This window comes from Hipposideros armiger, unplaced genomic scaffold (assembly GCF_001890085.2).
Source record: "Hipposideros armiger isolate ML-2016 unplaced genomic scaffold, ASM189008v1 scaffold_56, whole genome shotgun sequence".
Classification (NCBI taxonomy): Eukaryota; Metazoa; Chordata; class Mammalia; order Chiroptera; family Hipposideridae; genus Hipposideros; species Hipposideros armiger.
This window is the reverse complement of record NW_017731406.1, coordinates 1,238,551-1,261,300: the sequence shown is the minus strand read 5'-3', so window position 1 is coordinate 1,261,300 and position 22,750 is coordinate 1,238,551. Positions and strand designations below refer to the sequence as shown.

The 22,750-nt window shown below is 37.9% G+C and overlaps 1 protein-coding gene across 5 annotated transcripts in view; it reads left to right on the top strand.

Moving 5' to 3' along the window:
* DIAPH2 (diaphanous related formin 2) overlaps nucleotides 1-22,750 on the top strand; it is an 873,267-nt gene that overhangs the window by 385,842 nt on the left and 464,675 nt on the right. For all 5 annotated transcript variants that reach the window (XM_019641102.1, XM_019641101.1, XM_019641103.1 and 2 more), the window contains 2 exons: nucleotides 415-516; nucleotides 2,973-3,067. In XM_019641102.1, the coding sequence (XP_019496647.1) occupies nucleotides 415-516; nucleotides 2,973-3,067 (197 nt within the window). The remainder of the gene's footprint in view (nucleotides 1-414; nucleotides 517-2,972; nucleotides 3,068-22,750) is intronic.

Here is a 22,750-nt window from a genome sequence, read left to right as displayed (position 1 = left end):
ATTTCACTGAATAGAAGACATGCCTAAGTTTTCACATAATTTAGTATAAATGCATTTCTTTTTCCTCATTTAGTGCAAATTAGGGAGATTTTACTATATATTTATTTAACTCTATTGCTGCTTGTAGATACCTGGTAAAGGACTAATTAATGTTGCACATTAGTTAAGAAGAAGCAATTGATTTTTGGTTCTCTTTGGCTTATCTTTTCTGCTTAAGTGCTGATATTTAATTTGTAGGGAAACCTCTAAACAGGTTATATTTTTATGTTTATTCTCTTCCTCGAACTAATGAAATAAACACATTTATTGATTTTGGCATGAGCTTTATTAATGTAGTTAATATGGCTTACTAATGTTATTCCATGCATTTGGATTAGTACCATTATTGTTTATGAATCAACATTTTTCTTTCAGTTCAAAAGAAGGTAGACGCTTCAGAAGAAAAGAAGGCTGTACCTACAAAGAAGAAAGTGAAAGAGTTGAGAATTTTGGATGCCAAATCAGCCCAGAATCTGTGTATGTGATATTTTCTTTGTAGGGGGCAGGGTGGTGATGGTGGTGGTGCGAGTGGGTTGTAGAATGTACAGAGGGTGCCAAAAAATGTATACATATTTTAAGAAAGGAAAAACTGAATTAAAATTGTAATAGCATGAATGACGCTAGCATTTGATTAATGCCATCTTTTGAGTGAACGTCATAGTGCACATTGCTGCCGTAATTCAATTCAACTTCGAAAAGTAGTACATAGATAACATCTCTTAAAAGGTGTACATTTTTTTTGGCACCCTGGTATTTAAACACAGTTGTAACTTCCTTGAACAGGTATATTTAGCCCCTGCTAGAAAAACAGAATTATGTGTAAACATGATTTGGTTTGCTTTTTTGTTATATCGCCAGCCTGGAAACCATCATAATTTAGCCTTGGTTAGGCTAGATGAAATTTATGAATAATAAAGCTTTGGAAAGTACTGATAGTTACACATTCTTAGAGGACACAAGTGAGACATAAGGCAGCGTTGAAAAGAGTCTTATTTGTTTTTCTTTCTGCCTAGGCATGGGAGTGATAGCTTTAGAGTATCCGCTAGCCACTTTGGGCAAATCCTTTTACTGCTGTTCCTTTATATTTGAAGTAATTGTGATGTGAGCTAGTTAAATCCTTAACCACTGCATTATAAAACTGGTTACTGAACCTTAAAAGCTTTCACAAACCAGTCAGCCATTAAGTATGCTTTCCCTAAAGCAGCTTGGACACTTAAAGCCATCTTTATTTAAGTAGGCCTGAAGTTTTACTTTGACGAAATCTCTCCCCTTTGTATTGAATTCAGCATTTTTTTTGTCACCACCATACACTGTGTTTATATTCTGAGGATACTAAAATGCTATGCGCGAGAAATTTCAACACATCAAGCATTTCTAATTGCGCAGCAAGATACCACAGGAGTTTATTTTGTTAAAGAAAGTGCTATAGGGAATCAGATTAAAATAAACAACTTGTCATTCTGTCAGTAGGAATGTTGCTGTCATAAAAGCTGTCCCTAATAGCTGTTGTGAATGTGTACATTGCTTACCTGACAGTACATTTGCTTTATAAAGTGGAGGGATATTTAGTATTGTTTTAAAAACACAGTATGATCTTTAATGGCTACTTGATATCTGTCAACATTATGTATTTCAATTTTAGAGATCTCATTTGGTGTTCATGTCTAGGTAATCATTTGCCAGGACAGTAAGGATGTTTTATTCTTTAGGTGCCATTGAAGTCATAAAGACCATTCCATGAAAAAAATTCTTAGGAATATATTCACGAATGTTTTTTTAAAAAGTAGTTTAGTGAAATGTATTGTGGAAAAGGACCTTCTGAGTAAGTGTAAACTTTTCTAGGTATAGTTTGTTGAATTGTCCCAATATGACATAGTACAAACGTAATTAAGAAAAAGTTGAGATGGGAAATTGTGATTCAACATATAATGCAAGTAATGGTATACTACGTGACTATCAGCAGGGATGCAGAGAACTTTGATGATTCAGGCACTTTAATTTTTTCTTATATGGGAGAACTACAAAGTAGATTGATATGCTTTTTGGTATTTGGTGACTTTATTGTCATTCCTGAGAAGCCCTATGTTGGATGCATCTGACAATCTCCACACTAAATTCAGCATTGAAGTAAAAGGCCAATTTGAAATCAAACCTCTAACTTTTCATGGGTCGTTTTGTATCAGCTCAATCTAAGATGTATGAACATGTAGTCCTCAGTGCTATTAGCAGGAGTTTTATTTTGTATATACATACGCATGAACCGTAAACATTAGAGACTGTGATAGGCCATTTTACCTACCTGAGTAGTATAGGCCAGCAAATGTGAAGTACATTTTTTATTCTTAACTCTGTACATTAATATTAGTGGCAGAAGTTCCACATTTTGAGTCTATAAAATGGGAATCAAGTATTAATTAGAACTTTAAAATTTTGGTGCTGTTCTATTTGTTTTTGTTTTTAAAGATTTTATTGGGGAATTGGTGGAGGGGAACAGCATTGGGGAATCAGGGAAGGGGAATAGACAAGTTGCTGTCCTTTTGTTCTTCAGTCTAGTTGTGGAGGACGTCGCTTCACTGGCCCGTGTTGGTATTATCATTGCACTATTCCCGGGTGAGGCAATTGCTCACCGGTCATTGGACAGTCGCTTATGATAGCTGCCGGCCACTTATGGTAGCTCACGGCAGCCCATTGCAGCCCCACTGTAGCCTATGCCATCTCCGGAGGCTCACGGCAGCCCAGCTCCAGGTCGAGCTGTTGTTCACCATCTTAGCTGTAGAAGGTGCAGTGTCGCTGGCCCTCATGTGGGATCCGAAGCGGGGCTCTGTTGCTCAGAGCTGGCCTCCCAAGCCAACTCTTAACCAGCACACCACTTGGTCGGCCCTGTGCTGTTCTATTTGTAAGAAGCTTATTTATTTATTTATTTTTTTTTTTAGCTATCTTCCTTGGATCATATCGTATGCCATATGAAGATATCAAAAACATTATTCTGGAGGTCAATGAAGACATGTTGACTGAGGCCTTAATTCAGGTAAATTGCGTATTTTTTAAAAAATTCATTTTCTCAGGTATTTCTAGATTGCTATCTTCTGAATGGAGTTATGAGAAAATGTTCTTTTGTATTTGGATAATAGAATCAGGAGCATCTAGCTGTGTTGATAGGGGACTCAACACAGAAGACCTAGGTTCTAGCTCTGTTTCTGCCATTTGTCAGATATATGGTGTTGTTTTTAAGTTTATGCATACGTAGACATATTATTCCCTGTCATTCACTGTACAGAAAGTTGCATATATTTCATTATCACAATGACTCTGTAAAGTAGATATTGTTATTACCATTTTATGGATATAAAAAAGGAGAGGCCAACAGGTTAAATAGGTTGCTCAAATCAATGCGTAAATGGTAAAGTTATCCTTTGTTAGACACTTAACATGCGCTGGGGATTGTGCCAACGACTTTGTATATTTTATCCCTTTAAATCCTACCACAATCCCATGAGATAAGTACTAATATCCTCATTTTATGGATAAGGAAACTGAGGGTTAGAGAGATTGCCCAATGTCACCTAGCTGGTAAGGGGCAGAGTGGGAGAGCTGGGATTCAGAACAAGGTCTCTCAAGACTCTAAAACCATTGTTCTTTCTGTTCTATGATTCCGTGTCCTACAGACAAACCATTTCAGCTTGCTACGCCTCTGTGTCTTCATTTGTGATCACAGAGTCACTGTGACGATTAAACCAAATAAAATGTTTTCTACTCTAAAGCACTATACAAGATCGAACGTATTAGAATTCTTAGTATGTTTTTTAATTTCTAGAAGGAAACATTGCAGAGATGCTTTCATGGAAGGGCAGAGTCATTGTAGTTTTTTTGTTGTTGTTGTTTGTTTGTCAGCCATGCAGTTTGCTTTCATTTTAAGAAGACTGAGTAATTCATGCCATAATAATTTTGCCATATATTTCTCAGACTTGCTCTAAATCTCAGAGAACCCGTGTTTGTCATTTGAGCAGGCTGTGTCTATATGGAAGATCTGTTAACCTAAAAATAAAAAGGCCTTTCCAAGTGAGAGGCAAACAAGTGTTTATTTGAGATCAATAAGAATAGCTATTTGGGAATCATTAATTCAGGCAGATGTCCAAATAATGTTCTGACTAGGAATCAGAGACAATGGGTATTTATGAGAAAGTGAAGGGAAACAATTATATCAGTAGAAGAAAGGCATTGCTATTGGTGTAGGTAAGCTAACATAGTGAAGCTAATCCCAAACAATGTTTTTAATTTTTAGTCCAGTAGTCATCAGTTCAGTAGTCATAATAATTGCTTTCTTGTTATCTTTGCAAACAGTTCTTTTTCAGGGCACAGGTCTCTTAGGCCCAGTCCAAAGGTTATTTTGCCCTGTTTCAACATTCCAAATATTTGAAGCATAAGACATGCAAGATGGTTTCTCTGGCTTCGTAGCTCTGGCTCGATTTTAAAGGGCTCCATTTGTATTATTTGTTTATAGTGCCTCCATTTTGTAGTGTCGGATTGCATTACAGTTTAGTTCATGTATATGTTTTAGTTATAGATATATTTATTAGGACTAAGGTCTCTTTATTTATATAGGATCTTTATTATGTTAATAAACACCTATATTAATCTCAGAGTTACACTTTAAAGTATTTTTTATATTGGGGAATTGGGGGAAGGGGAACAGACAAGTTGCTGTCGTTTTGTTCTTCAGTCTAGTTGTGGAGGACGTTGCTTCATTGGCCCAAGTTGGCACCATCATTGCGCTCTTCCTGGGCGAGGCAGATCAGTCGCCGACTTCTGGACGGCCGCTCACCGCAGCTGCTGGCCGCTCACTGCAGCTGCTGGCCGCTCAAGCTGGCTGCTGGCTACACACAGTAGCCCATGGCAACCCAGTGCAGCAGGGGCTGCAGCCTTCGCCATCGCCAGCGACTCAAGGCAGCCCAGCTCCAGGTCGAGCTGTTGTTCAGCATCTTAGCTGTAGANACCCAGTGCAGCAGGGGCTGCAGCCTTCGCCATCGCCAGCGACTCAAGGCAGCCCAGCTCCAGGTCGAGCTGTTGTTCAGCATCTTAGCTGTAGAGGGCGCAGCGTCATTGGCCCTCATATGTGGGATCCCAACCGGGGCCCTCTGGTGTCCCAAGCCAGCTCTTAACCAATGTGCCACTCGGCCGGCCCAAGAGTTACACTTTGATAAGCAGTCCCTTTGTGGTAAACGTAAAATAATTTTTTTTTCTCTGTGCAAACAGCAAGTCCATAATGGAAAGCGGATCACATTTGTGCTGCCCTGGTCCCAGGATTGTTTGTATAACAGTCAGAACGAGCAGGGCATGAAGCCTAAACATGATTTTGTTTTCTCTTTTTTTCAATTAGACAGTTTAAACTTTAACTACAATAAGCCAAACAAATTTCTGACTCCTACTCAATAATTGAAGCTTTCTAGTCTTTTCTGTATAATGAAATTATAGTAAAATAGAACCATGTTTTGAAGAATTAATCAATGTAGCTATTTATTATACCCATTAAAACTGGTTTTTCCATTACATGCTTTGCTAAATAAATAAGAACGTAAATATGCAGAAATGTTACTGTGGTATGTATTTCCCAGTAATATTATAAACTTGTTTTTTAAGTCATGTTTTCAACTCTTTAGGAAATGGAAGAAGAGAAAGATTCTCATTGAACGTCCCTGTAATATGCAACAAGATTTTAAAATGTGTATATAGAAATGTATTACCTGGGATAATTTTTTTATGTTTCACTTTGTTTTGTAGCGTAAACAATATATATTTGTTTCTCTCTTAAAATTAGGTAATCGTAGTCCAATTGGGTGGAATGAATTGCTTACAATTTAGAGATGGCAGTAAATTATGTCCAAATTTTTGAATTTGCTGGTTTAATCTTATCCACAATGCAGACAAAACAACTTCTTGTTAAATCATATTGTCATGCAAAATTTTAGATTGTGCTGTGGGGAGGAGAGTGAAGGAGAAACACAAAGCATAGATCCTGCCAGGCTCCTTTTGTGCATGTTACCCTTTGCTTCCTTGCCTTTCCTGTTTGCTGAGTACAGATTGACCTGGGCTCATCTCGTCTCTTCCTCTTTTCTAAACCTCCCTTCCCTTTTCTAAGCCTTTAGCTCCTTTTTTTTCCTCTCACATATCTGTGTATTTTGCCCTTTGCATCTTCTGCCCCTTCAATTTTGTGCCTGCTTTTTGTTGAAAGCACAACACTGACATCTTTTTTTTTTCCACACAAGCCTGCTTTCCTTCTCAGTGCCAGATATTCTAAAATTTCCTCCCTTCCTCTTCTCAATCAAAACTCATTTTCTTAGTTCTGATTGTAGGAGAAAAGAATTTAACATGCAATTGAATAGTATGCGTGATTGGAATTGTGTTGCTTGGGTAAAAGGCACAATTGATGAGAACCTCACCTGACTTCCTGAAGTCAAGATGGCATTTATCCAGACAAATCAAATGCCTGAGTGTCTTCTGGTAAGGACAGAGGTCCTGGGTTGAAGCAATTATTTGATTTGCCAGCACCCAAAGGAGTGCTTGCACCCTCAGGCAAGAGCAAAGCCAAGAATCACCAGTGCTTCTCGCAGCCTCCCATTCCAGAAAGGTTTGCTTCAATGATGCAAAAGTAACATCAATTTGCCATTCACAGGAGCTGTTTGCCATTTATGTCTAATTACCATGTAGCACATCGATAATGCATAGCATTAAATATGTATCATCAGATTAACTTTGTTGTAAGCTGTATTTGATTACAGTGCTAAACTCCATCCATGCATAAAGAGAGTTTGTTGCTCAAGTGGCATGGTTGTCTCCTCATAACAACAAAAACAACAAAAAACAATTAAGGACACATTGCTTTCCAGAAACTTGAATAAACACCAGTGTTCTCTCTCCTAGTATAGGTCAATAGGCTCTTCCCTGCCAGGAAATTAATAGATTTTAGTCATTTGACAAGATAAATGTCTTACTTTAAAAAAAATTCAGCAAGATCAAGCCCAAATTTTAAGGTTTTTAATAAATAAAAATACTCATGTCTCCTTTATTTCAAAATATCTGTCTTTAAGCTAGGAACTGAGGTTACTATGTGGAAGAAGTTGAAATGTCCTAAACTATAATACTTAACAGGAGCTCATCGTAACATTTCAAAAGTACATCATATCCTGAGATTGTTGAAGAGCCTTTAATATATGCAATTATGAGTTAGTTCCAAATAATGTGTACTAAATTTAGGTGATTCTCGGAGTCATCATTTCAGCTTTGAAAGTCTCCTTCAGTGTAATTTCTCTCTATTGAGAGAAAACTCGAAGACCAGTAACTGTGTTTAGGATGTCAGTAGTAAAAACGAAATATTTGCAGACATACTTACGTATAGAGCATTGACAAAGAAATGAAAATAACAATTTCAAAAAAGTGATTCAAGTCTTAAGGGAGAAATGAAAGTATGTTCTATTTTAGAACATTATGCATGCAAATGATTCTTAAATGCTGAGGAAATTCATGATGGTATGGCGCTTATGGTCATATTCACAAAGCATATACAGAAAAAAAGATGAGTAACATAGAAGGTAGTGTAATATTACTGGAGAATAATTTACAAAGATATGTGTAAAGCAGGGGTTGATAATCAGGGGTTCAAAGCCCCCTTTGGGAACCCATGGAAGAAAATTCACGGACTCTTGAACTGAGATGTGAGAAATACTGTATCTTTTTTTCTCTAACTTCTAATATAAAGTATTTCATTTGATTAGCAATGTAGGCAACAGACCAAAAGTAGTATGAACAGAACCTCTAACTTTGTCACTAATAGAAATTATAATATTTTCATATCGCATTAAATTTTTGGTAGATATCTTAAAATATTGTTTACAGTCGTTATTTCAAAATGACACTAGTTATTAAAGGTGCCACTGGATCTTACTTTTTAATGCTTTAATCAAGAAGCATATTTATTATATCACAATTTATTTTTGTAAATATGTTGATAACTGTTTCAATATAACTGGTTTCTTTTGTATTTGTATGTATTTATTCTGAGAAGGGATCCAAACACTAATATTAAAGGGTTCATGGCACAACAAAAAGAATAGAAACTAGAACAGGAAAGTTTCCCAGTCAAGATGGTAGTATAATGTACAGTGGGGGTGTAATGTACAGCATGGCGCCTATAGATAGCAATACTGTATTGTACATTTGAAAGGCGCTAAGAGAATAAGTCTGAAAAGCCCTTACTAGAATACAGAAAAAAAACTATGACTATGTGAGGTGATGGATGTGTTATTTAACCTTATTGTGGTCATCATTTTCCAATATATATGTTTATCAATTCATCACATTGTACATCTTAATCTTACACAGTGTGATATATCTCAGTGAAACTGGAAACAAATTTGTAAGAGATTTCCCAGTTAAATGACTTAAAACTTTCCCTTAAAAATACTGCAAGAGAGTAAAATGATCCGTGATTGCCATTCATTGATCAAGAGGGAGGGGTGAATAGGCAGAGCACAAAGGATTATTGTGGCTGTGGAACTGCTCTGTATGACACCATAATGGTGGATGCATATCATACATTTTTCAGAACCCGTAGAATATACAAGAAGAATGAACCGTAGTGTAAACGATGGACTTTGGGCAATATTGACATGTCACTGTAGGTTCATCAGTTGTTACGAACATACCATTCTCGTGGGGCTTGTCGATAGTGGAGGAGGCTGTGCATGTGTGGGAGCAGGGGGTACATGTGGGAACTCTGTCCTGTCTGCTCAATTATGCTGTGAGCCTAAAACTGCTGTAAACAATAAAGGCTAGGGTGGGCTGTGGTTAGGTTGCCTTCCTGGAACAAGTAGAGCTGGAACTGGACTTTGAGGCACTAATAACATTCGGATAGAGATGGCTAAGAAAAGGGAGTGCTGGGCCAAGGCTGGAGGCATGTAAAGGAAAATCTCTCTATTCTGGGATAACTCAGAAGTCATGGAGGGTGGCAATAATGAGAACGCGTATAAAAGAGTGGTTGGGGTCATATTATGAGGCAAAAAGATCACAAATTAATGACCTGTAATATGTTTTCTTTGGCCTTTGTGGTGTTTAAATGGTGGAATTTGAATGTCATATGCTGTCCCATTTGCAACAGGCCCTATCGCCCCTTGCTGCATTTTACCCCCTCGGATTCATTCCCAGCCCCTGTCAGCATCAGACTTTCTGTTCCCTGATAGACAATTTGAATACCATGCTGCTGAGTTTGGGCATGGTCAGATATGTGGTTAGGAAGATAGCGTAGCTGCAGTTGGCCAAATGGCTTTGCGAAAAGAGATTAGTGATGGGAGGTAATTGTAATTCCAAGTATAAGGTACAATGAAGCCCTGAAATACATTGCTGGTAAAGAAAAGAAAAAAAAAGGCAAGGTGGGTAACTAAGTTTAAAAAATCCTTCATTGAAAAACCTTGGCAATAGATCCAATGGTTGTACTACCAAAAATAAGAGGCAAAGCAGGTGGGAGAGAAAATACTTCCAGGGCAGAGGAGAAACATTTTATGAACACATTATATTAGAATGTATATTGGAAGCCACAATAGAGAGTAGGGTTGAAAATAAGGATTTATGGAGTCATTTGCAGATACGTGATTGTTGGAGCAGAAAGACCAAAGATATTCTTGAGGTTGCTAGTAAAACAAGGGGCAAATGGAAGGTTAAGAACTACATTTCTGGAGACCACCCAGATTGAGGGGATGGATGGTGATAGATAAATCAGGAGAAAGGGAGTCAGCATGTCAGGGAGCAGCCAGGTACTGAGGTGTGTCACAAAAGCCAGCACAGGAGAGAGTTCTAAGGCGTGAAGAATGAGAGTGACATCGGGGAAATGAGACGTTCAATATTCTGAATTGCACTGACTGACTTAGCTTAAGTAGCTGATATTTTCTTCTAGTTCTTTCTTACTTCAAACAACACTACATACCAGACACCTGTATTCCCTAAGCAAGTGGTCTATTTATTGTCTTTTGGTGTCTGTCTCCCTTATTGTTAAGGGACAGATGCATTTCTGCTGCTCATGCAACTGTCTGGTGTCCTGTTTTCTGCTCCCCCCCAATCTGCTTCATTTTCTCTGACCTTTTCTTCCTTCCTTCCCGCCCTCCCTTCTCATCTCTCCTTCCTTCTTTCTTTATTTTCTTTTAATTTTTTTAAAAATAAAGGGCACTAATCTTTCTTAACAATACCCCCTTGGTGAAATACAGCTGTAGGGTACCTTCCTCATACCTGGAAAAGACAAAACTACCTCTGTAGGTGTCTTTCTGTGATACATGCATGGGAATAGTCCAGCTTGCCCCCCCTGCCATTAATTTCCACTTATAGTGGCTGTGTTACTTTTCTGAAACCCTTTCATGTGTCCCGCACTGGACCCGACATGTGGGGTCTTCAGGTAGCCACAGGATTATGTTTTCCCAAATGCCATTTTACATCTCAAAACAGATGATGTGCTCTCTATAACTTATTACTGGGTTCTGACAAAACGAGTAGAATCAAGCAAAGGTCGTTGAATCCATTCCCTTGATCCCACACAATGCTACTCCTAAGTCATCAAAGATAGGTGGCTATCTATTGATTCTGCAGGGAAAAAAAAGATTCGTCAACTTCCCTCAATTAACCAGTTCTAGAGTCTAATTATTCTTATAGTCAGGAAGTTCATGCATGTGTAATAGTAGACCTCGTTTTTGTCTCCTCAATCCATCTTTGTAATCATTGATCTATTTACACGGCTATCGACCATCTGTATTTTATGCAGGTTGTGAGTCTGCATGTGCTCGTGCCCTAGAAGACTACAAGTCTATCAATTATGGCTGTAATGGCATCCGTATTGTAGAATTTGGAAACATTTTCCTCTTAAATAACAACTTGTGTTCACCACTTTCATTTTCATAATTCTTCAGGGAAAATGAAACATTAGCAATGACAGCAACAATCATAAAACATTTCTTTCCCATTTATCATCATGGTGGAATAAATAATTATGGTGGGGCATGCTTATTGCAATCTAAAAGTACTTTTATCCTCGAGTTGCTGTGCTTTTTCATCTTTTGCTTCTAACTGGTAGTTGAGTGTTTTTTGTTGTTGTTTTTTCCTGTTACCTTTCTTCACTGAAGTTTTCTTTGGCCCGTGTGTGCTACTTTCAGTCTATTGTTAAAATCACACGTATTCCAAGCAAATTTGATGACTGCTTATTTTTTTTATTATTATTTTAAAGATTTTTTTTTATTGGGGAATTGGGGGAGGGAACAGCGTTGCGGAATCGGGGAAGGGGAACAGACAAGTTGCTGTCCTTTTGTTCTTCAGTCTAGTTGTGGAGGATGTTGGTTCACTGGCCCATGTTGGTATTATCATTGCGCTCTTCCTGGGTGAGGCAGATTGATCACCGGCCCTTGGACGGCCACTCACAGTGGCTCAGGCCAGCTACCAGCTGCTCACGGTAGCTCATGGCAGCCCACTGCAGCCCCACTGCAGCGTACGCTACCCCTGGCGACTCACGGCAGCCCAGCTCCAAGTCGAGTTGTTGTTCACCATCTTAGCTGTAGAGGGTGCAGCGTCACTGGCCCATGTGGGATTCGAACTGGCGGCCCTGCTGCTCAGAGCTTGCGCTCCCAAGCCAACTCTTAACCAATGAGCCATTTGGCTGGCCCTGATGACTGCTTATTTTTATCTCCTCTTTGTCTTGTTTTGATTAATACCAGTATTTCATTTGTCACCATTACTGGCTGTGACAATGTCCACGAGTGATAGCAGACTGTTTAACAAAGAAACAAAAGGTAGCTTTAAACAATTAATTTATTTTTATTTTACTAATTGGATTCTAAAACACATTTTAAAAATTCACAAAATTTTAGCCAACTTACACTTTGAACGAAACATAGGTCTTACTAATAGTTGAGCAATATGTGACCTCAAAGATCATATTTTCTGCTGCCTTGCAGACTTGAAGCCATTGGCAGTACTTCATTAAAATTCTGGTTGTTTTATACTATAGATCCATTGGGTCTATTAAAGCACGGTGGTGTTTCAGGTAGACCAAGGATTCTCTTGCAGTTGTAGAACTTGGAAAGTACCCTCGTGTTCCTCGCACAGACTTCCAGAACCCTGAACTAGGAAATGACAAGCAACTTTCACTGGCAGCTCTGAGGCTGCCTCTGAACAAAATGCAGAATTCTCTCACCCCAAGAGAATGGAGGGCAGAGTGTCCGGGCAGCAATGCCTTTCATGAAACAAACAGGGATGGAGAACAACACTGTTCTTTTCTACTAGCTTCCTACTCGCTTTTTGTATTATATAAATTTGCTTTAAATCCAAAGATTCTTGGCTACTCATATATTTAATAAATTATGACACCATTATAATTGATTATATCTATAGAACCACTTCCTCTCTGTTATGTACCTTAGGCATAAAGTAATCAAAAGTTTCTATATACAAGGAATACATTTTTACTTACCATATGGTTTTATGCAATGTTCTATTATAATTCTAGATCTCCTATGTAAAGTAGAAATGCACCCAGTCATCAAATCTATTAAAGTGATATGATAGTTACAGTATAATTTAACATAAAATAGTATAGTTAAATTATCATGTTATGCCATACTTTAACACAGTATAATATAGCTGTAACATGATGGATATGTTAACTAATTCTTTAAAAATCTTCTAGTGAGACAGGAAGGAATTTATAGGAGAGACTGAATGCTTTTGATTTCTTTAGTTCAGTGGTAGGCACATATAGTCATTGTATTATGTATATATTTTGGTATGTCTTAAATATTATACAGTGAACAAATTTTAATGTATTTTGCAAGTGCTGAAAGCATATGCTTAAGGCAGGGTTTTTCAGTTTTGGTACTATTGCCATTTTGAAACCAATAATTCTTTTTTGTGGAGGGCTGTCATGTACATTGTAGGATATTTAATGGTATCCTCGGCCTCTACCCACTAGATGCAAGTAGCAGCTCCCATCAGCAGTTGTGGCAACTAAAAATGCCTTCAGACATTGACAAATGTCCCCTAGCAGACAAAAGTTTGAGAACCACTGTCCCTGGTTGAGAACCACTGTCTTAAGAATTACTTTTATTTCTGAAATATAGGTAGTAAAGTTTCAGAATTTACTAAGCTTCCAATCATTTTCTTTTATTTTCTGTGTTCATTAGAAACTTCATGACAGAGGTTTTAGACATTTGATTAGTACAAGCAAAAGGAAAACAAAACTTGATTCCATGTGTTTAAAAAATCTCTTTCCCAGGAATGTGAAACATCTATGTTAAGTTTAAATTGCAAATACCCCTACTCAGGATTATTGAAAGTACAGGGCATAATTATTTTTCAATTGTGAATATAGGCAGTCACATTAGTGTGAGTTGACTTTTTTCCTTTATCATATAGGAGGTGGTTTTTTGTTTGTTTTACATTAACAACTGAATAGTATTGAAGAATTCACTTTACAGCATTTTAAAAACCTTATGTTTAGGATATTTTTTTAAAGTTGAGCCATCCTGCCACCTGTTGGTAGCTCAGCGGCTGCTCAGCTCGGGCCAGGACTCGAACCGCTGTTGCTCAGAGCTCAAACTCTTGAGCGAGCTCTTAACCAACTGAGCCACTCGGCCGGCCCTAGGAATTTTTTTAAATATGTCATTTATATAAGTCAAACAATACAGTGATAACAACTTCGAGTTTGGAATGAGAACGGAGGGCCTGAACCCCAGTTCTGTCACTTACCAACCTTGTAACCCTGAGAAAGTAATCTAACCTCTCTCCACTCATTGCTTTTATCTTTTAAATAGCTAATGAGTTTGTTGTAAGGATTAAAAGAAATAACACAGGTAAAATCCACCCAGCACAATGCTGGTCACATGGTAGGCACAAAAAAATTTTCTTTCAGAATGAGTGAGATCCGTTCAATTAGGTTTGGTATTTTTGAAAGGCTTTCTTGAAAACTTTTAATAGTTTTCAATTTTCTATGTTCATGGAAAGAATTATCAGCAGAGTGATAATTCTCCTGGGGCTTCATCCTTTCTGTGCATGGTCTGGAATCCCAGAAACAAGAGATGTCAAGTAGAGACGAAGAATAGAATCGTCCAGGAATAGTCTGCTATTTTTTTAAAATAATTTTTTAATTTTTCAGTTATAGTTGACATACAATATTATATTACTTTTGGATCTACAAAAGTACAACATAGTGATTAGACATTTATATAATCAATGTAGTGATCACTTTGATAAATCTAATACCCATTTAACAACATAATTATTACAACATTGACTATGTTCCTTAAGGTGTAATTTACATGCCCATGACTATTTTGTAACTACCAACTTGAATGTCGTAATCCCTTCACCTTCTTGACCCATCCTCCGAACCTCCCCTCATCTAGAAATCATCAAAATATTCTCTGTATCTATGAGTGTGTTTCTGTTTTGTTTGTTTATTTTAGTGAAAGTGAAATCATATGGCATTTGTCTTTCTCTATCTGACTTACTCTACTCAGCAAAACACCCTCTAGGTCCATCCATGTTGTTGCAGATGGCAAGATTTCATTCTTTTTTATGGCTGAGTAATATTCCCTTGCATATATGTACCAAATCTTCTTTATTTATTTATTCATTGATGGACAGCCAGGCTGCCTTCATATCTTGGCTATTGAAAATAATGCTGCAATGACCATATGGGTGCACATGTCACTTCAAAGTAGCATTTTAAGTTTCCTCAGATAAATAACCATAAGCGGAATTACTGAGTCCCTTGTCTTTTACTATAACTCTTGTTTTAAAGTCTACTTTGCCTGGTGTAAGTATTGCTACCCCAGCAATTTAAATTTTTTTTACTGAGTCCCTTGTCTTTTATTATAGCTCTTGTTTTAAAGTCAACTTTGTCTGGTGTAAGTATTGCTACCCCAGCAGTTAAAAATTTTTTTTTCTATTTTTATGAAATATCTTTTTCTAATCCCTTTACTTTCAGTCCATGTCTTTAGATCTGAAGTGAGTCTCTTGTAGGCAGCATATGTACGGGTCTTGTTTTCTTATCCATTCAGCCATGCTATCTTTTGATTGGAGCGTATAATCCATTTACATGATAACAATTGTTGATCAATATGTAGTTACTGGCATTTTATATTTATATTTTTGATCTTTTATTTTCTTGTTTTTATAGAAGTCCCTTTGCCATTCCTTGTAATACTGGTTTGGTGGTGATGAAGTACTTCAGGTTTTCCTTGTCTGGGAAGCTTTTTGTCTGTCCTTGGATTCTAAATGATAGCTTTGCTGGATAGAGTAATCTTGGTTATAGGTCCTCACTTTTCATCACTTTGAATATTTCCTGCCAATCCCTTCGGGTCTGCAAAGTTTCTGTTGAGAAATCAGCTGACAATCTTATGGGGGCTCCCTTGTAGGTAACTCACTGCTTTTCTCTTGCTGCTTTTGAGATTCTGTCTTTGTCTTCAACCTTTGGCATTTTAATTATGATGTGTTTTCATCATCTTTGGGTTTATCTTGTTTGGGACTCTCTATGCTTCCTGGGCTTCCTGGGCTCTATTCCCCACCAGGTTAGGGAAGTTTTCCATCATTATTTCTTCAACTAGGTTTTCAATTCCTTACTCTGTCTTTTCTCCTGCTTGTACCCATATAATGAGAATTGTTACACTTGATATTGTCCCAGAGTCCCTTTAAACTATCCTCATTTTGGGGGATTTTTTTTTCCTGTTCTGATTGGATGTTTCCTGCTCCCTTATCTTTTACATTGCTGATTCAGTCTGCTCCTTCTTCTAATTTATGTTTGATTCCCTCTATTCTATTCTTCATTTCAGTTATTGTATTCTTCATTTCTAACTGGTTCTATTTTATGTTTTCTATCTCCATTTTTATGTTTTCTGTCTCTTTATGGGAGTTCTCCCTGAGATCACTGAGCATCGTTGTAACCAGTGTTTGGCACTCTGCATCTGGTAGATAGCTTCTCTCCATTTTGTTTAGTTCTTTTTCTGGAATTTTGTTCTGTTGTTTCTTTTGTGAAATGTTTCTTTGTCTCCTTATTTTGGCTGCTCTCCTGTTTATTTCTATTGTTTTAGGTGGGGCTGCTATGTCTCCCAGTCTTCGTAGAATGGCCTTATAATAGGGGTCCTGTGGGGCCTAGTGGTGCAGTCTCCCTGGTCAATTGAGGTGGGTGCTCCAGGTGTGTCCCTTGTGTGGGTTGTGTGTGCCCTCCTGTTATAATTGAGCCTTCGTTGCTGTGGGCATGTGAGTGGAAGGGAGTAACCCTCAGGCCAATTGGTTTTGAGGACTGATCCTGACTATGGTGGAGGAGCCGTTGTGCAGGGGCTGTCCCTCCAGAGCAGTAGTGACTTCAGTGGGGCTCTGGTACCTGCCAAGTGTGCCCTTTGGGTGTGTCGTTTGTGAAGGTGGTTGGGTGATGTTGTAGTGTGGTCTGAAGCTGGCTACTGGGTTTTTTGGTTCTGGAGCCTCTTGGGAGGGGCTCTGTTGCCTACCAAGTTTAGCCGCTGCCTATGCCTTGCCCAGGGTCCCTTGGTATGAGCTACAAAGTGATCTGCAGATGATTGCCACTTGTGCTTGGTTGAGAGAGGACAAGTTGTGAACTGAGTCAAGCTGCAGCTACTCTCAGGCTTGGGGTGCTCAGCAAGAGGCACAGGGCACACTGAGGCAAAATGCTGCTTGTTTGGGGTTTTTGAAACTGAGAGGTTTTTAGGAAAGTCTAAAATATTAGCCAAGACCAGCCATTTTAATGGGAAAGCCACCGGAAGTGGCCTTGATAGATTGGCAAGTTGTCTGGGGTGGGGGTCTCATAGAATCACCAGGGTTGGGTGAGTGGTGTTACCCAGGTGGATGAAGACACAGGTATGGCACCCTCTTGTACCTGCAGCCTGGGTGGTGGGAGGGCTCCACAGAGGAAAAGTGACTTCTGCCAGCACTTCTGTCGGCAAGCAAACTGCCCCTTCAGCCCTCGCCCTAATCAGTGCAGTTCTTCCCTATACGTCCACGGTGACTGTCAAGCTGTTGCCCCATCGCTGGAGCTTAGAATGTGTGAGTCCGTCGGTGAGTAAGTCAGTGTGGTGGCCCTTTAAGAGGAATGTCTGGGACTCCAGCCACCTTGTCTCACTCAGCCACAATCTCTGATGATTTTCACAGCCACAAGTTATGAGCACTCTCCCTGGCACTGGAACTCTGGGTTGCAGAGCCTGGAGTGGGGTTGGGACCCTCGCTTCTCAGAGAGGAACTTCAAAGCCAAGATACCCTTCCCGATTTTTTATTTTGAATCACCACACATGTGTGGGACCAGCCCGTTCAGTTTCTCCACCCCTACTACTAGTCTCAAGGTGGCTTCTTCTGTATAGCCTTAGTCATATAACTCCTGTTTGGCTAGACTTCAGGTGATCCTCAGTGATAGGTGTGCTGTAGTTTCATTGTAATTTTGAGATGATTGTGGGAGGAGATGAGCACAGCATTTGCCTACTCTGTTAGTTTGACTGGGCGCCAATAGTTTATTATTTTTGAGAGGATAATCCAGAAGCCTCATTTCTACCTTTTGGATCCTTTATATTGCAACGCTTATTTTATATTTTGTTCATTTGCATGCTGGCAAGGGAAATGTAATCTTCTAAGTGGACAAATATACTTTAGTTACGATAGAGGTAGTAAGTGGGGCTGACTTTGAGGGACCCTGATAGGTGAGAATGAGGACTCTCCTATCAGAGGACTCAAACCTTTTAATATTTTAAAGTGTTTTGTAGCTTTTTTATCTCCCACTTAAAATGAAAGAACACTTTATCCAGCAATTGTTTCCCACAATTTTAATGTGTTTTTGAATTTATATTATTATAAATTATTCATGTCTTATTTTTAGTCTTATAAAATTACCTTTCAATGTTTGTACTATTATTAAGCATGGGATAGGCTATCGTAATTTGAAGTCCTTAGGGCAAATGATCTGAAAATGTTTTATATAGATACCTGACATTTTTATATTTGTATTTTATTTATTTAGGTCTGTTTTATTTTAGTATGTTGGGTATTATTAGAGCATGTATTTTATATGTAGAATCATTTAGAATATATGACAACATATAAAATCATGGATTTATAAAATGATCATCTATTATGAATGAAATTGATTTTTTAGTTTGAGTATTAGTAAACCGTATTTTATAGAAATTGTACAGGAATTTGAGAATATGACTGTGTAAAGGTTTGGTGCTTAAAGAATTTGTCGTATTAAAGAGTTAATCAGAAATGGTGTGATCTAGTCTAAATAATTACGTAATATCTACTTTGGGTGTTTGTTCTCATAAAGAATCGCAAAAGATAATATTTACGGGGCTAACGAACTTAGGTGACATTACTAAAATGTGGCTTCAGGAGTGTTTTCGGTAGGCCTAAAATGTGATGGGATTGCTATATGACAGCAAGGAAAGGGGACACTTGTTAGAGGGCTGTAAACTGCAGAGGTCTAGCTTTACATGAAAGATTGCAAGCAGGGTCACCTGTTATTAACGGTGAGAAAGCATACAGACGAGAGCAGATTTGACAGGGCGAATTCTACCTGGTGGAATGCTTAAAAGATCTTATCGTCCCTTCTCTTCCAGTTGTAGCAATGTATTTTTTATGAGGTATTTGCTCAAGTATGACCTTTCTCTTCCAAACCACTCGTACTCAAATTTAATTTCACCTTTGTGTCTTGATCATAGAAGTAGAAACCATCAAAAGTTAAGTCTTAAGATAAATTTCATGAATTGTCATATTCATTTCCCTTATTTCATAGAAGAAGAAACTGAGGCTTAAAGATATTTATGTCACACAGCCAATCTGGGATCATAACTCAGTTCATACGAAACCCAGTTCATTGATTTCTTTTTTCACCCCTGTTGTTTGACCTGTGTATTTCCCTGCTGTAATAAGCAGATGGGTGAATAGATACTGGAGTTTCCTATTGGACAGGAACAAAAAGTGGCCACGAAATGTTTACTAATTAAACAGTTTGTGTAATGTCTATCATTGGGAAGTCAGTAGAAATTAAGTTACCCTTTATAATACCTTCTTCCAGTATTGGAAGACATTATAAATGTCTTCATTGACATTCATTATTATTTGTGTTGTGAAATATATAATTAGGTGCCAAGAAATAGACTTAATTTTACTTAATGCATTATAAGGGGTTTTGGATTTTATTTCTGCATAAATAAGCAGCATTTTAGTAAAACGAAAGTATAGTTCATATACTAATAGGACCATCATTTATTTTATCCCATGTGAAGCATGCAGAGTGATGGGCCTTTTTAACGATATCAAGTCTTTCAGCTTTGTGAGAAAAACAACAGTAAATATTTTGGCCTTCATTTTCTAATTTTTCTTTAATGAATATAACTGAATATAGTTGAAAAAATTAGTTGCTTCTCAGGAAAAGCAAGTAAGGTGTTTGCTTTTTTCCTTGAGTGCTGTGACTAATTGCTGCATCATCTCATTGCAGTTTCTGCTCTTCAGTGTTTTGTTCTTAAAATACCACTCTCAGTGTAGTATGAAAAAATGCTTTGTGTTTGGGTTTGTTACTTATACCTTGCGCCATCTTGGACTAGTCACTTACCTTCTTTTAGCCTTAAATGGGTTGCCTATAAAAGGGGCAGATGTATACTTACTTACAACACTGGGTGATAAACATTAAATATGTGAAAACAGTTGCAAAATGTAAAATGCTAAATAAATTGAACACAGATAGATGAGTCCCTTGGAGATCTCCTTAGCCTTAACCTCTCACCTTTTCCAGTTGTTCTCCACTTGAACATTCAATCATGACATGAAAAAGTATCCCAAATAGAACTCATGTTGTTGTTTCTTCCTCCAAATAGACTTACTTTCCTTATCTCATAAAGTTCTTTGCATCCCTTCTCTCTCCCTTGATCTTGTCTAAGACTAATCCCAGCTCATCATGTGTTCTTCCTGATCCTTTCACTGAAGGTTTATTAGATCCACTCTGACCTCCCCTTGCCACAGGACTAGACATCTGTCATGGCTTTAGTAATTTTACTGCTATTGCTTCCTGTCTGGTCTTTTTGCCTCTAGGCTGCCTCCAATCCAGTGCATCCTACTAGGTTCAACTAGGTTATCTTTTTCCTCCATTAATTATTTTTCTTTCTTAAAGGAACAATAGCAGTGAATGTCATTTGTTTTTGTTTCTTTATGTTTGTTGGTTTGTTTTAAATATTGTAGGGAATTTCTAGGTAATCTGAAAGGTTTGGTGACTTTATGAAAGGTCTGATTTTGAATCATCCATATGTGACTTGCCTTTGCACGTGTCCTTCCATGCCTTAAGTGTCTTTCATCTGTTTCAAAACATAAAGCTCACCATCTCCTAGAAATGCTCTCTGCTTTCTATGCCATCCTGATTACTCGTCCCATTCTTCATCTGCTCATGTGTACTATGTTCTCTATAGCTTTTAGAAATGGTTTTTGAAAATGATCTTTGCATACAATGCGCTGACATTTTGAACTATGTACATACAAGCGTTATCTATTTTAGTCATGGTTTTAGGTCTTTTCGAACCAGTCAGATACATGAGATAGTATTCTGTCTATATGATAAATATCATCATATCATGTGATTTGGTGCAATTTTAAATTAGATATTATGAAATTGTTAGACTGACCATCTCTGCAGGGCCATATTGAGGGGGTGGGCAGCCCGTACTAAGCTTAGTGATAGATTTATAGATTTCCCCTTGAGAGGTTAGATCTGTTATGTCTCAAGGATTTCTGAGAAGTACAAGACCCCTCCCTCCCACCTCCTTTATTGAACTAAATAAAGGTCTTTATGAAAGTAAACACAGCGATTTCATATAGTATGAAAGCAATACTTACATAGAGTCATGATTACTGATAGGCATTTCTGCCAGCCCTAAACACTTCTGTCATAGAAGACTTTGCCTTATAAATTCTTTTGCACTGAGAGGTGAAAACTGTCCTATTCTCTGCAGTTTCCCTGGGCCTCAGCTACCTGTTTTGGGGGAGTGTGATTCAGCCCCAGGAATATTGGGGTTCTCCACTAGCCTAAGTGCATGCAAACAGTGTTTTTTGGCACACTAGCTCCAAAAGGAGCTAGCCATTACATCCAGTTTATGTAAGTCCTACGTTGTGTAAAATTTCATAAATCAAATTGTGGCGACCTTGTGATGAAGAGATTTTCTGTTGGTGATGAGCGGCATCTCACATAGGGAAGCGTTTGTTATTGGTTGCTGTAAATCCACGAAGAGCGTCCGAAATAGCATAAAGACAACAGATGCTTCATGGGGTGCATATTCATGTTAAGGTATGCCTCTGCTTTGGACAGGGGACTTGCCACACATCTAAAGAAGGGTTGAGCTTACCTGAACAGGAGTTTGGGAATGTTTACCTGATATCTTCCTTGGATCCTGAACATAGGGACTCCACTTATGTTACGCCCAGGTCTCCTCATAACGACCAATAAATTGTGTCATAAAAAGAGCAGACCTTCAGAGGATGGGCAATTAGGTGATGATGGAGTGAACAGCCACGTAGGAGTGACTGGTTGGTATGAGACTTCATCTGATGGGAAGCCAAGATTCCCCAAAGTGATAAACTCTGCATAAGCAACAACAACAACAACAAAAACCAGTCATGGGATAACAAATGTATTTGGTCACCCAATATTGATAAATTATGCTCATTGTATTTTTGTGGTATTTGGCACTGGCATATATTCCAGATCCTTTCTACATATCTAATTCATTGCTTTGTATTTGATAGTAGAGTAGGCTTAATGAATATTTATAAATATACATTAACACATGTTGCTAGTTGGGAAAACAATCAGTTTTTGAGGATTGCAGGGAAGACTGTTATTGACTTTATATCTTTTAGAAACTCAGTGCCCCAGGCCAAATATATTTTATTGGTTATCTTCATAGATAATTTGAATACTGCTTGAGAAGGAAATATTTCAAACAAAATTTGTGATTTGTTGTAGCATTTCTTTAATTTTTGTTTGACTAACTCCTTTTAGTTTGTGGTACACATGGGTACCTCATCATAACAGCTTTTCAGGATTATCTGATCGCCTCTTACCTCATTCTGTTTAAACTCAGTTGACAGTTCTCCATGTGAAAATGGATGGAATATTTGGAAAGGGTCCAGAAAAAGCCAACAATTACTTTTCCTTTTTTTTTTCTTTTAAAGTTTGAAATAGATGAGTTTAAAACCTTGGGGATTATTACTTAACCTGTGGAGGAAAAGTAAACTGAAGAGCATGTCTAGACATTGCAAAAGTTCAGAGTCATTATCTACTTGATGATGACCTGCTAAAAAATGTCCCTGACTGGCTCAACAGAAAAAAAAATCAATATTGAATTGAGTCAGATGACTAGAAGCCTAAGTCACAAACTGTAAAGTCTTAAGGCAACAATGTGAACTCCCCCACAGTGATCACAAATACCTGAGGACAGAAGATTAAGTTTTACAAAAGAATAATTTGGGATACTTCTCTTATATGTGGCTGTATGTGTATAGTTCAATACATGGCATTAATAAAATGTAACCATATACGCCCACATCGCCAATGTCTATGAAGCCCGTTGCCCTTTCTCCCCAGAAGAAACCACTATTTTGAATCTTGGGCTCATCATCCCCATGTTTTTCTTTATAATTT